The sequence below is a fragment of the Aedes albopictus genome, chromosome 3 (genome assembly GCF_035046485.1).
Source record: "Aedes albopictus strain Foshan chromosome 3, AalbF5, whole genome shotgun sequence".
Lineage (NCBI taxonomy): Eukaryota > Metazoa > Arthropoda > Insecta > Diptera > Culicidae > Aedes > Aedes albopictus.
In genome coordinates this window covers 264,441,141-264,456,646 of record NC_085138.1, presented here as the reverse complement: position 1 = coordinate 264,456,646, position 15,506 = coordinate 264,441,141, and the positions used below count along the sequence as shown (strand labels likewise).

At 38.2% G+C, this 15,506-nt stretch overlaps 1 protein-coding gene across 1 annotated transcript in view; it reads right to left on the bottom strand.

The window, feature by feature from the left end:
* Positions 1 to 910: 910 nt before the first annotated feature.
* The window catches only part of LOC115257876 (uncharacterized), a 102,394-nt gene continuing 87,798 nt past the window's right edge, over positions 911 to 15,506 (bottom strand). Inside the window, exons 6-7 of the mRNA XM_062857911.1 lie at positions 10,295 to 10,384; positions 911 to 2,728 (exon numbers count right to left, since the gene is read on the bottom strand). Of these exons, the coding sequence (XP_062713895.1) occupies positions 2,610 to 2,728; positions 10,295 to 10,384 (209 nt within the window). The 3' untranslated portion in view covers positions 911 to 2,609. The remainder of the gene's footprint in view (positions 2,729 to 10,294; positions 10,385 to 15,506) is intronic.

Here is a 15,506-nt window from a genome sequence, read left to right as displayed (position 1 = left end):
AGGATTGATTGTCCATGTCACTATCGCCAGATCTTCTCTACGGTGGAAGACTAAGCTGGTCTATAATTGGTGATTGTTCTGATTATATCCACTACTATTTATTGTTTTGCCAATATGATTTTATATGATATTATACTTACCGTGTTCTTGCGAAGAAAGGTAATCAGAGCTGCCAGTCGATACGTTGTGGATGGGTAGAGTGGAGATACCAGCTTCCCGTCTAAACCATTATGTAAAGAACGATGGACTCTTCTTTACACATTCAGTGGTGCATTTTCCAATGCGAAGGAAGTTGACTTCTATCATGCATCATTTGATCCTCACTTCACAGTGCATTCGTTAGACATTAACCATCCTGAAATTGCACAGCCGATTTTTTATTCCCCACTCCCCACGTAGCATGTTTTCCCATACCTAACACATGGCTCGTCACACAATCCCAAACTCTTTTCTCCCCCCTAAAGTGCTAAGTTATAAACTCAAGATTTTCATAAGGCCTAGCTTATGAAACGGCCTCTCTATGACGCAGAATCGTCTCACATATGGCTTTTATACATATTTAGCGACATGGTATTCTCAAGCATCGGTAGCCGTGTAGATTAAACACGTTCTCATTGATACCGACGTTCATGGATCGAATCCAGTCTGCATCATTTTAAGATTTTTTTTCTCTTTTTATAAGTCTATCTTATGAAATTTGTCATAATAAACACAATAAATTTTCATAAGGTATTCTTATGGTGTTCATAATTTTTAGTTATGGCATAAATTCATAAGGTATTTTGATGAATTTTGTTGGTTTTTTTCGTTTTGCTAGAGCAGCTTTCACACCTTACCGAAGACGCTGGAACGATTCATGGCTATTGCGTTAATGAAGGTCTTTCACAATGAAAATAACAAAACTTTCAAGTCAGCTTATCTCGAGTATCGTTTCTTTGTTTATTTCCGACAAATGGTTTGTTCCTCTGCTGTCTCTGTACAAAAACCGAAAAAATAAGTGATTTTTACTTTGGTTTTACATATCTAGAACTGGCTGCGTTTTTTTTCTTCCGATTGAACAGGCGATTCGCTAAATGTGACTTTTTTTTTCTTCATTTCGACTTCAGGCTTATTCTAAAGTTTTAAATATATAAATTTATGACTATATATAGTTGCATATGTTTTTTGTTCTTCAAGTTAGTAATGTATCCTCTTCTCTTTTTTCCGCATCGATTTAGAACACTGAGCGTGACAATTTTTTGAAAATTATCAGCGCGCGCCTTACCTAAATAGTAATCATTTTTTTGGTAATATCGTTCATGCATTTTATCCCGGCTCGCAATGCTCGAGTGGCATAAAAAACTTGTCGTTAATATATAGTTCATAAGGCATCATATTTTTCCTTCCATCATAAAATACTTTCATAATTGTGTTTTTCGTCCACATATTTTTTCTGTATATGTCAGTTGTCGTTTTCTCCTCATGTATGCATTCGTTACGCGCGCTCCGAGAATGAGTGTTGTCGTTTGGTTAGTAACACCTAAAAACAGACCTCCTCTGGTGGTAAGACAGATTGATGAGATGAGTTCCGTTGTACAAATATAAAAAATCTATATAAAAAACATTCAACTACTTACTTTCGAATGACTATTTAGCTTTTCGTACCCTTTGAGTGTTGTTTTCCTTATATTTGGTAGTGTATTTTTTTGGTATCGGGGGAATAGAGTTACTTCCTAGTGCGTAGCTTTGGTATCAAGGGTTGAAAACGAACAGTGAAATCTTACAAGTGACGTTTAAACAATGACTGCAATAAACTTAAACACTACATGGTAATCGTTCGGAAAGAAAAATTAGCACAATTCAACACTTACATGTACGACTACAGAAGACAGAGCTTTGGTTGGCTGATTTACATGCTTTTGGAATATCTTAAGATTGAGTTTCTTTTATCTAAAGAAGGGGACTTTTGTTTCGAATGTCAGTTATAGAAGGGACATTTTTTAACTGAAATTGAGTTTGTATAGACATTTCTGTCACTTTGATTGCATATCTCATTTTAAACTGTGGAATTGAAAGGAGACCCAGAAGCGTAAGAAATAATGAAAGATAAGTAGAGAAACAGATGTGAGAAAAAAATAAATGAATAGAGAAGAGAGGAAGTAACAGTAAACTGTGTTGTGAGTTAAAATATTGGAAATATTTTCAGACATTTTTTCAATTGATTCAAATGAACTCTGTCTACAAAACAACATTCGAAACGCAAATCCCTTCCCCACCCGTAAGCATGCTTCTTATCTTTGGACTATGCATAGGCCCGGCCTGACTTACTCTCTATCCATCCTAGTTCTGTGCAACACAACACGACGCGAATCCTCTACGATATCTACACACATCTTTTTTGCACTTCCTAACAGACGTTTCGTTTACTTGTCACAAACACTCACATTTCACATCACACATTCAGGAAGTTCGATATCCACATTCCAGCTCTGCATCGGAATATGCAGCCACAGCGCGAGCGCGAACGCCCATCTTTTGAAAGAGTGTCTTGTTGCTTATCTATGTTGGACAAAATGTATATGCAAATATCGATCACGAATCTCGCCCTCGGTGTACTGCTTAAAGTTCGTCTACAAAAGCGTCGACGTGAAGATGAGTAAAATGGTCACCAAGGTCACTATTAGGCCGGACGTGGTCCGCATCTGGTCCGGCAGGGCGGTGGCACTGTTGCCATCGGTGGCGTTCAGTTCTGCGGGAGATAGATGTAATTGAATATTTTGTTAGGGAATTTGGAGAGTTCGTTATATGTAGGAACTCTGGCTAGTATGGTGACCGCAAACCTCTGAAATTATGTTTTTTGCTGAACACAGTTTAGTGACAGTTATTGTTATGTGTAATAATTCATATGGAAATGTATTTGATAAAAATAACTGAACAATTAATATGTTAAACAAAATTTTATACTATAATAAACTTATTTTGTTTTTTTTTGTGAACCAAATGGTACTCGAAATAGAAGAGATTAACGAAAGTAATGAAAGAAACGGTAGATAGAATCGCAAATGCTCAACGAGAGAAATTGCCGAAAGTAAAGCCAAACTACAAAAAGCAGATCACAACAACGATCTTTTTGTCTACTACTACCAGGACGTTAGGCACGAAGGTCGTCGTTGAGATTGTGTTGTTCAATTTTGGCCCTCCGTCAATTTCAGCTTATATTCAATGTCTCTCGTCGCACACTTGCGATTTTAACCACCGTTTTTTTTTCATTACTTTAGTTACTCACTCCTACTGTGAGTAGTATTAGATTTACCGAAAGAAGCCCATAAAAAATAATTGTGATAAAGTCATGCGGTGATCAAACATAGAAAATACATAAAACTAAACAATGCTCAATATTATTAATTGTTAAACATCACTATTCATTATCAGATTTTATCTGATTTGTAACAACGACTAATAGCGAAGTTATCGTTGAACTATGTTAAACGATCTTTGTTTATATAAGTATCACTGCCAGGCTCTAAATTGGCAACGGCGACTATCAACTTTGGCAATCAATCTACTTCCTCGCGGAGAATGGTGAAGGCGAAACTAGATTCATTTCTGCATTTTTGGTTTTTGATATTTTATCAAACATTTTCAAAGTTTTTTCAGCTTTACAAAAACCATTTTAAAACAAAATTTTGGGAAAAATTTTAAAACCTGGTTTTTAAATATTTTTTTCAAAGATTGCCCCGTGGAGCGGCCCTGGTGTAATGGTTAGAACACATGACTATCACGCCGAGGACCTGGGATCGAATCCCACTCCCGAAAAACTCGCAAAATGTGAGTTCTTCCTTCGGAAGGAAAGTAAAGCGTGGGTCCCGAGATGAACTAGCCTAGGGCTACAAATCTCGTTAATAAAGATATCATAACATAAAGATTGCCCCAGGTTTTCTTATAGATTTGTTTTTTCGAATAAATCTTCCCAGGATTCTTCATGATACTACACTGCAACCTTCAAGGGAGTCCGATGGGGCTTTATGTGCATCGCAGTGAGGGGATACATGTGACCTATAGGTGCTGCAAGAGCTCTCAGGGGCGTTTCAGGGAGTTTTAGAGGGTAACTGAATATCTCAGGGGCGATTCAGGATATCTTAAGGGGGTTCCTAGGGACTTCGAAAATTCTCAGAGATTCTAGGGAAGTTCCAGAGTCTTAGGGACGATTCAGGGGGTTTTAGGGGATAACAATAGATCCTGAAACTTCATGGGACCTCCTTGAAACACCACTGGAGTCTCCTGGTATCCCTCTGAAACCCCTTGGGCCTCCCTTGAAGCGCATCTGAGATCTCCTAAAACTCCCTGAAACGCATCTGAGGTAACCCTGAAACCCCCTTGAACGCCACTGAGACCTGGTCGTACCCCCTGAAACCCCTTGGAACCCCCTCCAGTTCACTTTACACCTCCAGAAACCCCCTGAAACGCCTGAGATCCTCTGAAACGCTCCTGAGATCTTCTGTTACTTCCCTGAGCCCCTCGAAACTCTTTGAAGGGTTGGTGAGGCCCCATTGAGCCCCGTTAGATCCCCTGAAACGCCCCTGAGGCCCCCTGAGCCATCTGAGAAGACTGTGAGACTGCCTTAAACGCCCCTGACACTTACTCGTACCTCCTCTAACTCCCAGGGAATCCCTGGAAACGCCTCTGAGATCTCCTGGTATCCCCTTGTAACCCCCAGAAACACGCCTGAGGCCCCTGAAGCGCTCCTAGAGACCCCTGAAGTCCTATGGAACTTCTTGAGGCCCTTTGAATTGTTCCGCAGCCCCGTAGAAACCCCCCTGAATCCCTGTAGCGGAGCCCCTGATTTCCCATGGAACCCCCCTAAAACCCTCTAACATGACCCTGGGATAACCTCAAACTCACCGGAGACCTACTCGTACCCCTGAAATCCCCTGAGATCCCCTTGTAACTCCCATGAGTCTTTCAGGTATCCCTCTGAAATCCACTCGGACCGCTTGAAACGCGTCTGAGATCTCCTGCTATCCTCCTGGAACCCCCTAGAACATCATTAAAACGCTCCTAAGATCTCCTGGTATCCCATGAAACTCTTCTGAAACGTCCATGAGACCCTCTGGAACTCCCCTGGAATCCCCCGGAAACACCTGACAGTCCCTAGAAGCGCCCCTGAGGCCACCTGGAACTTCATTGAGACCACCTGAAGCCCCCTGAAACTCCCTTGAGACCTTCAGGTGCCCCTCTGAAACCCGCTGGGGCCTACTAAAACACCTCTGAGATCTCCTGGTATCTCCTCTGCAACCCATTGGGACTCCTTGAAACGCTCCTGTAACTTCCCTCAGCACTTCTTTATAAACGCCCCCTGGCCGGCGATGCCATGGTTACCATCATAACATTTTCTTATTCACAATATTCACAATAATGGTTCTGAATAACTCACCCTCTTTTTATGCAGGGCATAAAAAGGTACATAAATTAGAAGTGCATAAAAATAATTTGCATTGAAAAAGTTTAAGAGTATTCTTGCAAGATTTTTGGAAATCTTCATAATTCTTATACAAGGATTCCTTCTACTATGATATCTGGGATTTCTCTTGAAGATTTGAAAATGCTTCCAGTGTTTTTTTTTGCAGAAATTACTGAAATAACTTGGATGAATTATTATGAATTTTCTAGAGTGTTATTGGATGAATTATTATAAATGAAAGGAGAATCCTCAGAACTACTTTTGTGAGTTTTCCTGAAAAATTTCTAGAGGGATTCTGTAAAACAATCAGTGGGTGATTTTTAGCAAGAATCCTTGGTTGTACTCATGGAATTATTCCTGGAGAAATGTTCCAGTAACCCTAGAGAAACTCCTGTAAGATTTTCCGGAGGAATCCTAGAAGGATCTCTAGCGGGAACACTTGGAAGAAGAATTTCAAAAGAAGCCATTGGAACAATTCCTGGAGGAATTTGGAGGCATTTCCGGAGAAATCCTTGATATTGGAGAAACAAGGATTCGAAATAACTCGCCCTCTTTCTTGATTTTCTAGAGTGTCTAGAGTGGCTTAATTATTATGAATTAAGGGACGATCTTCAGAAGTACTTTTGTGAGTTTTCTCGAAGAAAATCTTGGAGGGATGCTTTAAAACAATCGGTGGGTGATTTTTGGCATGAGTCCTTGGTTGTATTCATGGAATTATTCCTGGAGAAATGTTGGAGGAATCCTAGAAGAAACTCCTGGCAGATATCCCGGAGGAATTCCAGAGGAATCCTAGGAAGAACTCTAGAAGAAACACTTGGATAAAGAATTTGATAAGAAGCCATTGGAGCAATTCCTGGAGGAATTTGGAGTCATTTCCGGAGTAATTCTTGTTATTGGAGAAATAATTAAGGAATTCTTGATAGAATTAGAGGAGAAATGCTGCAAGAATTCCCGGATGAAGAAATTCCGGAATATTTTGTGGAGTAATTTTTGGAAGAGATCCTGGACGATCTTCTTCCATCATCAAATAATTGTAATTGCTGGAGAAATTGTCAAATAATTTCTGGAATTCTTTCTGGAGGATCCATTAGAAAATTTTTGAGGATTCCCAGACAAATACTTGGAAGAACTCTTGCTGAAGTGCTTAGTGGTTTCCTTGAAGAGTTTTAGAAGATTCCTTTGAAACAACTCCCAAAATATTTTTTGCGGTGATTTCTGAAAAAAAAATCTGAATAAAATAATTTCTTGACAAGGCTTTGGAAGCATTCCAATAAGAATCCTTGTATGTGAGGGTTTTTGGAAAAATTGTTGCAGACGTTCTTGGAGGTTTCGAAATGTAAATCTCAAGAAAAAAAAAATTGGAAAATTCCATGAAAAATCTGTGGTTGATTCCTTTGGAGAATAACCTAGAAAATTATTTGAAAAATTTCTGGAGGAATTTATGGAGGAAATGCTGAAATAATTATTTCAGGAATTCTTGGAACAAATCTAGAAGGAATCCTAGGAGAGGTCCTGAAGAACTCTAAATATAAGTTCATCGTAACATTTCTAGGGAGATAGCTGATGGAATATCTGCAAAATTCTTCCACGAATTGGATAACAATTGAAGAAATATTAAGATAAAACGTTGGAGTAATCCTTGCAAAAAAAAAACTGGAGGAATCTTAAAAAAAAATATTGAAGAAATTCCTAAAAAAATCCTGTGAGAGAATCATAGGAAAATCTCCTCTATGATTGGGCAAAACCCTTGAAGAAAATCATAAAGGAGGCTTTAGACAAATCCATGGAAGAACTCATGCAGAAATTGTGAGTTATTGCTGGAGGAATACGTCACAGAATTTATGGACATCCTTGTTTAAATCAAGGAAACATTTTCTCATCAAGTTGAATCTATTTATAAAAATTCTGAAAAAAGCTAAGCAATTTTTTTAAAAATTTGAAGGAATGCTTAGAAAAAATTCAAGAGGATTTATAGGAGAAATTCCAGGAGCAGAACAGCAGAGCAGAGCAAAGAATTCCTAAAAATTCTCGCAAGAACTAGTAAAATAAGAGAGTCCTTCTTTCTCTGAAGAATTTGTGAAAAAAAAAATAAATTCAAACAGCTCGGGAGACTCTTGCGACATTTTCTGGGGAAACTCCTGAAATAATTCCTGGGAAATTTTCGTAGAAATTCCTATATTAGTTGCCAAAGGAACATCGGGAGGACTTTTTGGACGTCTGAAAAAGTTTTTTTTATCTGTATTGACGAGATTTTTAGCCCTAGGCTAGTTCATCTCGGGAAGGTGTGAAAAAGTTTTTGAAAGGACATCTGGGAACATTTTTAAGAGGAACTTCTGAAAGATATTCCAGAACAGTTCCGGTAAGAGTCCCCAACAACACTCAAAAAAATTGATAGAAGAATTATCAGAGACTGACGTAGTATTTTCGGAAGGAGGGTGAGTCCCTGAAATTGCTACGAACCACGTATTAGGTATGAGAAAATAGGCTACGAGGGGGAGAGCAGATATTGAAAATCAGTCATAAAATATAACGCCATTTGTGGATGCTGCCTTAGAACACCTTCTGAAATAACTTGATGGAAAACAGCTGGAAGAACTCTTCAAGGAACTTCTGATAGACTTCCATCTAGAAGAACTCTTGGAGCAACGCTCTGAAGAATTCCCAGAAGAACTTTCAAAAGAATTCCAAGAGAAGCTTCTTGAAGAATTTCAGAGGCATTTCTGGAAGCCAAATGGCCAACCCGAAGTTGTTAAGTTGGTACCGCATTGGAGCAATCATGGAAATCAACGCTTCATCCATTCGAAGTTGGCGTTGATTGTCAGTATATTGAGATAAAGCCCTGATGAACTCAACCTGGCCGGTGGTGTAGAGAGTTGGAACATCGTGCATTCTGCTATTGGGATCCATGAACATTTAGAGTGCCGTTGAATTATGTTGTTTGGGCTGTTCTGTAGAATGTTGAATTGCGTTGGTTTTGTATTCACAGTGTTTTGTAAACTATGCTTCCTGTACTATGTTTATTTAAACAATGTGACTAGCAGTAAGATAGTAAGATCTTTAGGGCTAGCTAAGCCTATTGATCGAAGAACTAAGTAAACAAATAGGATGAACATCTTGAAGACCTTACGTAAGAACTTCTTGAAGAATCTCGGAGAAGTTTTGGAAGAATCCCCTGAAGAACTTTTGTACGAATGTTCGAAAGCTTTATGAGATTTTGACAAACATTAAAGAGCTATTGGTAATATTTGCAGAATTAAGGGGAAATATTCTTAAAGTAACATCAGGAACTATAGTAGAGCTCTTGAGAATTTCTCAAAAATATTCCAGAAAGAGACTTGAATTTTTGGTTGAATTTCCAGAAAAATTCTCGAAAGAACTTTTGATAGATTTTTCTGAAGAACTCCCAGAGGATCTCCTGAAAAAAATCTCAAGCGGTAACCAGTTGCTAGCAGTACTCTCATGTGCATATGGTACCACCATACTTAGGAAAGTCCAGCCTAGAAATGGGAGATCACCGGGGCGTACTGGTGAACTCAAGTCTATGGGCTAGGCGACGGATGCAGCGAGCACGTACTGATAAGGAGCAGGATGAACGACTGGTGTCGGTTCACCTGCTTGAGAGTGATGGCTGTCTACAGGATCGTAATGACACAATGTGTTATGGCTCCCACCGAGCAGTCTCCAGAGATGCTGGAGAGGAAGCGCTCTTCCTGCATCATGACCCGAGTTCTTGACCTCCTTTTCGAAGATGAGACTGGTGATTGACGTGTGAGATCCTCCCCTCATCCCCACATCTCGCTGAAGAAGAACTTGCGGGAATTGGCCAATCCGTAAGTAAGAAGCGTAAATAAGGTTCCATATCTGGATAGAACTCTGAACCGGACCTTAAATGTAGCCATTGCGAATGCTCCTGAGATGATCAGATCGAGGGTGTTTCCTTGGGGGTGCAGTGTGAATTTCAGATTCTACGTGTGAATTTTAGACTCTACGGTATAATTTGAAGATTTTTTCAGGGGAGGTTTATGTGTTTCTTGAAGGGGTCTAGGCCCCCTCTAGCCCCTCCTTATTTACTTTTGCTTCAATTCCCCTAAGGCGTTTGCAAAATTTTTGCTTAACGACACTTAGTCTAATAGCTTCCAGCCCCAGCGACTCAACTCAACAGCACTAATTTATCATTTGTTCCAATAATCGTTTACTCGAATCGTGCAGACATTCGAGTGGCAAACCCATAAAACAGTTAATTCACCAGACGATATAAAACAGTTCGTTAGTCTGCTTCCAGTAAAGCCACACAACATCATCCCGACGAAATTGGTTTCGTTTTTCTGCCTTCGCTGGATTCAAATTAAGCAATTAAATCTGGCGCACACCACAAACATAAAATCTCATTACCATGCTGGCTGCCCTCAGCAATCACCGTATCCGATTCGGCTGAAATATACCGGAAGGAGAAAACAAAGAAAAAGAAACGAAAAGAAAGGTCGGAATTCCGTGTTTTATTTTTGTTTCCATAATGAAAAAGAACCGCAACAATTTTATGTTTTTTTTTTGTGGGTAGTGCCTTTTTGCCGCCACTCAAGTCGGGACTGAGGTTGTGACCACCCCGGAAGCCACGGATTTGTACGGAAGTAGGCTTCTGGCGGTTGACGACAATTTGAGCAAACATCTTCAAACAACAAACAAAACAGAACAACTTGTAAAATAAAACATTGATATTATGTAACTCAAGTAAGGAACATGAAACGAAATCAAAACCAAAACTTATATAATGAAATGCAAAAATCATGGTTTGAATCATTTAAACAGAGGGTGTTCTGTATAAGGTGGTTTCGTTTCAAACGGAATGTTCCTTACCCTTTTTCTGGAGGTTTTCCGGAGCCGCTTGTAGCATGCCAACGATCGTTGTGGTCGCTACTGTGCTGGTAGTGGTTCTCAGATGCGATTCTGGAAGCGGTTTAGTGTTAGTTATTGCTTTGCGCGCTTCAAATTGGATTTGATTTTGCGATAGAGGGTTTGTTATGTGGAAAAAGAAGAAAATTCAAATCGAAAAATGATGACCGTTAATGAGCGGAGAAGTATAGACAGATAATTTTTTGTACAGTAAACATGGCAACCGAAGACATAAAGAAATGCGTTTTCCACAAGGCAGTTGGGTTGATGGTTTAACTTGAGGTTATAGTAAACTAGTGTGAACAAAAATCATGCAAACGTGCAAAACATGCGCTTTTCGAAATTAAAACTGAGAAAAAAAAAAAATGATTCATGAAACTTCTTTTTTTTACGAAAGAACATCTTTTACTGAGCCAATATGATTTTTTCAGATTTATAGAACTTTATTTTGATACCTAACATCAATTTGGCAGTGGCTTAATTTCCCCAACAGGGGAGGAAAAAAAAAACATCAATTTCAAAGAAAGTTTTAGATATCACCTTTTGACAGCTGGACAACTGCTTGACGGCTCCGCCCAGTACAAAATGCGTCGAAGGGTGATTTCACAAATCGCTCCCATACAAACTTTGAAATGATTTTCAAATAGGTTCCCGCGAAGACGTCTATTGAATCTCTAAGATGCTAAAGAAGGTATAAGTGTTGCGTCCAAGTGTGTTGTATCATAGACAACAGAACATATTGCAAATAAAATCGTCTTCACGAAAACATAATCGTTCAATGCTAATCACGCCATTTTTCGCAAAGCGATCATACAAGCATACATACATTTACAGGGAGCGGCAATAATGTTTGGGATAGGCAACTTTTTTTTCGCTCACAAAAAAGTTCAACACGCTGTATCTTTTCATAGAGTACATCAAAAAAATTTAAATTCTGACTGTTTGCCAACCTATTATATGTGCATCATTGGAACAAACTTCAGCTCGATTCTTTCGCGCTTCAAGTACTTTTTGAACTGTCATATCTCGAAAACCAGTAAACCGATTTGAATGATATTTTGAACGTGTATCAAACATACACACCAAAAATCGAAATGAGCTTTCAGCAAACTGATTTGCTGAAGATAAATCAGCAATCAAATTTTTTGCTGAAAAATCAGTGGTTTGCATTTATGTACTGATAATCAGCAAACTCGTGAGGAGTGCTGAAACTTCAGTGAATTCCGTCCGCCGTCAGCTCCATCGCAAAAAAAAACATGGCTGCTGCAACATTGATTTTTTGAGTCCGCGAAAAACTTGTGGAAAATTTGGTGGAAAACGGCGATAATAGCGAGTATTCATCTACATTTCAAACGCAATTGTTACCGGAAAAGTGTGGTAAGTAGTTCCGTACAATTTAATGGATAAACTTTTATATTTTCCATTTTAGTGCGACAAGTGACTGAAGCATTCTGGCTGAGTAAACATCGGGACATGTTCATCGTTCGTGCTATAATTTCAACTTAGATCCAACTAAATGCTGCTTAATATACTTGTGGAATGCACAATTATTAAAAACGATATGAAATGAACCGAATCGGCATGCTGCTTGATATACAAAAATATCGCTCGGCAAAATTCAGCAAAATTTTGCTGAGTTTCAGCGAAAAAAATTTGGTGTGTACACACCAAAAATCGATTTGGAATTTCAGCAAAATGGTTTGCTGAGCAATAATCAGCAAACAAAAAATTTACTGTAAAATCAGTAATTTGCATTTATTAGCTGAAATTCAGTAAATTGATCCGGTTTGCTGAACTTTCAGCAAATTTTTCCATCGTCAGCAACGTCGGCTACTTGTCAAAATTGAAAACACTGTCGCTGCCGTTGGTTCGATACGTTGTTTGATGCGCGCATAAATCATAACTATTTCATTCCAATCGATGATGCATCAAGACGCTGGCTCTGCTATGGTTTTTTGCCGTTTGAGTCTTTAGTTTTTAACTTTATTATTATAATGTTTTTGAAAAGATGAAGAGGTTTTGTGCCTTTTTGAGAAGTATTTCAAATGGAAATCGCTCAAAGGGGTTTTTCCCTCTTCCAAATTTTTAGTTAAAAATAAATAAATAATAATAATAATAATAACTATTTCACTAGTTTAAAACGTTTTTTGATGAAACTAAGTATGTAACGGTGCAACAGTTGGCCAATCCTGGCTATTTGAGATATAATAATAAGGTAGGTATTTAAATTTTAAACGATAGCTCCTAATTTTAGAGTAACAATGTCTTCTTTGAACGACAGGTGCAACCCCAAAGTAAAAATCGCTAATTTCAAAGAGTCCGCGAAATGATCTTCGAGTTCGACGGTTTCAGTGTTTAAGTTTCACGAAATTAATAAAACTGAACGAGTTAAAATGTTCCCCCTATTTTTTCATTGTTTTCGTTGAATTTGAAACCTGAATCTCTTTTTTTTGCTTTCCATACTGAATCCTTTCAGCAAAGCGCTACCAAACCTGGTGACGGTCGAGTTTGCTGAAATTTCAGCACATTTCGCTGATCAGTCAGTAAACCGTTGACAACCACGATGACAGCCGAAATTGCTGAAAATTTCAGTAGATTTTTTTACTGAATGGTTTGCTGAAATTACAGCTCGGCAAAATTCAGCAAAACTTTGCTGATTTTCGGCGAAAAAAATTTGGTGTGTATATTAATATTTCACAAGTTGTCAAAACATAGGTACTTTTTGAACGTTGAAAAATGTTTTGATGGATTGACACTTTTTGGAACATTTTCGAAAAAAGGTAATTTTTTACATCAATGTCACTGAATTTTAGTATTGATATCCAACATTTTCAACTTCTACTCTCAAGATATCTCTAATAAGACACATTAGAGCCTATTTGGATTAACGGAAGAACACATTCAGTAATTTTTGTGAGGTACTGTAAATTTGATCTATTTTCCCCTATGTGGATGAAAATGTCAAACCGATATAACTTTATTCAAAATCAGAAAATATAACATGTTATGATGTCGCTGATATACATTCAAAATTTCATTCGATTTGGTACACTGGTTTCAGAGATATGACAATTCAGAAATTAGTTGTCCAAAAAATGTACAAGAATGTACACTTTCACCCCCCCCCCCCCCCCCCTTCCTCCTAGGACAGTGACGTACTTAATAGATGACCTCTTGGCGTTTGATTTATGACTGCAGTAACACAGACAGAGCCGAAAATCAGAACCTTTCAAATGTACATTAATTGCGTTATTACCTCCCGTTCTAACATCGAGTAAACGCCGTGATGAAGGCAAAACCCAAATCACGTTATTTCTTGGCGTGTTATATTTAGCTTTGCATTTTCCCGTACGGGAACCATCAATTTAAAAAAAAAATCATAGTGGATCCATCAATAATGGACATTATTGTTCTTGTTATGGCTAAACTCGAGTCAATCCTTAAGGGGGGGAAGGGGGGTCGTTATACCCCGATCTCCTCTACCCTATAATACACTGGAACCTTTTTATATGCCATTCATCGGGGGAGCATAAATTAAAAATTAAGTAAGCGCTTCTATGTAGGAATCTAGTTCACGAGAACAGGTCTTGCTCTTGGGTAATTGAGACGGAACCATGGGAGTTTCCAGGAAGTTCCCAAAGAACCCAAAAAAAAAAGAGTTCCAAGAAACTTCAAGGGCGTTTCAAGGGTTTTTTTTCAAAGGATTTCAGGAGCCTTTCAATGGCGTTCCGCCAGGCAGGGATGGGAACACTCACTTTCAAAGAGTTACATTCACTTGCTATTTTCTCAGCTCAGAAGCGTGCAATCAAGAAACGATGTATGAACGACTTTTGCCTTGTAGTTTTGTCTAAAATTTTGCCGAATAGAGTAGAGGTCGCACATGAGTCCCAAAGTCGTGAAAGCGACTCTCCACGAGGTGAGTGTAATTTACATTCACCTCGTGGAGAGTTGCCTTTGCAGCTCCCTCACGACTTCGGTATGCGTGTGCGACCCCTACTCGATTCGACAAAGTTTTAGACAAAACCACAAGGCAAAAGTCGTCCGTACATCATTGTTTGACTGCACGCTTCTGAGCTGAAGAAATAGCAAGTGAGTGTAACACTTTGCAAGTGTTCCCATCCTTTGAGTGTTCCCATCCTTGCCGCCAGGTTTTATTGGCGTGTTGATGGGGTTACGACACAGCGTTAATGATTAATCATAAATTTAATCATGATTAATGATTAATGATTAAGAATAATCAAAATCCTTAATCATAATCACAAAAAATCTCATTTAATCATTAATCATTAATCTTAATCACACTATTTTTGCAATCTAATCATTAATCAGTAATCATAATCATAAGAAAAAATATTAATCAATCATCAGACATTCATCACAAAAATGATTCATCATATAAAATTTATGATCCAATTTAAATTGGTTCAAATGCTGTTCTAAATAACATATTTTATGATTCATTTTTTAAAAATCTCCCGGTCAGAGTTACCTTTTACTTTTGAAACTTCAGAAACATGTTAAACAAAAAGTATATTTTAATCATTTCCAGATTTTTGTGATTGATTAATCATGAATAATCATGATTTTCAATCAATGAGCCATTTTTCATCATTAATCATAATCAATAATCACAGATAAAACCAATGTTAATCATTAATCATAATCTTTAATCATCCTCAAAATCAAATTAATCATTAATCATAATCAATAATCACCAAAATTGGAATTTTAATCATCAATGATTAATCATGATTAAAAAATTTGTTAATCATGAACGCTCTGGGTTACGGGAATTTCAGGGGCGTTTCAATAGTATTAAGGGGGCTTTAGGGACATTTCAAGGGGTTTGATTCAAAAAGTCTCAGGAGCCTTTAATCCTCTGGAGACGGAGGATCATATATGACCGACTCCGGCGATGAAACCCAGAATAACAAGCGTGTTTGAGACTAGCGAGGTTGCAGCAGCAGCTCTGAAACCATCCGGCTCCCAAACGTTAAAGGGCGTTACAAGGGGTTACAGAGGAATTTAAACGCATTTTAGAGAGTTTCAAGGGGATTTCAGGAACGTTTTAAGGGTGTTCCGAGAAGTTTTATTACATAAGCCTTTGAAACCTTATGGAACTTCACGGATACACCAACAAACACGAGCATTATCAATGGGAAATTCGATCTTTTTT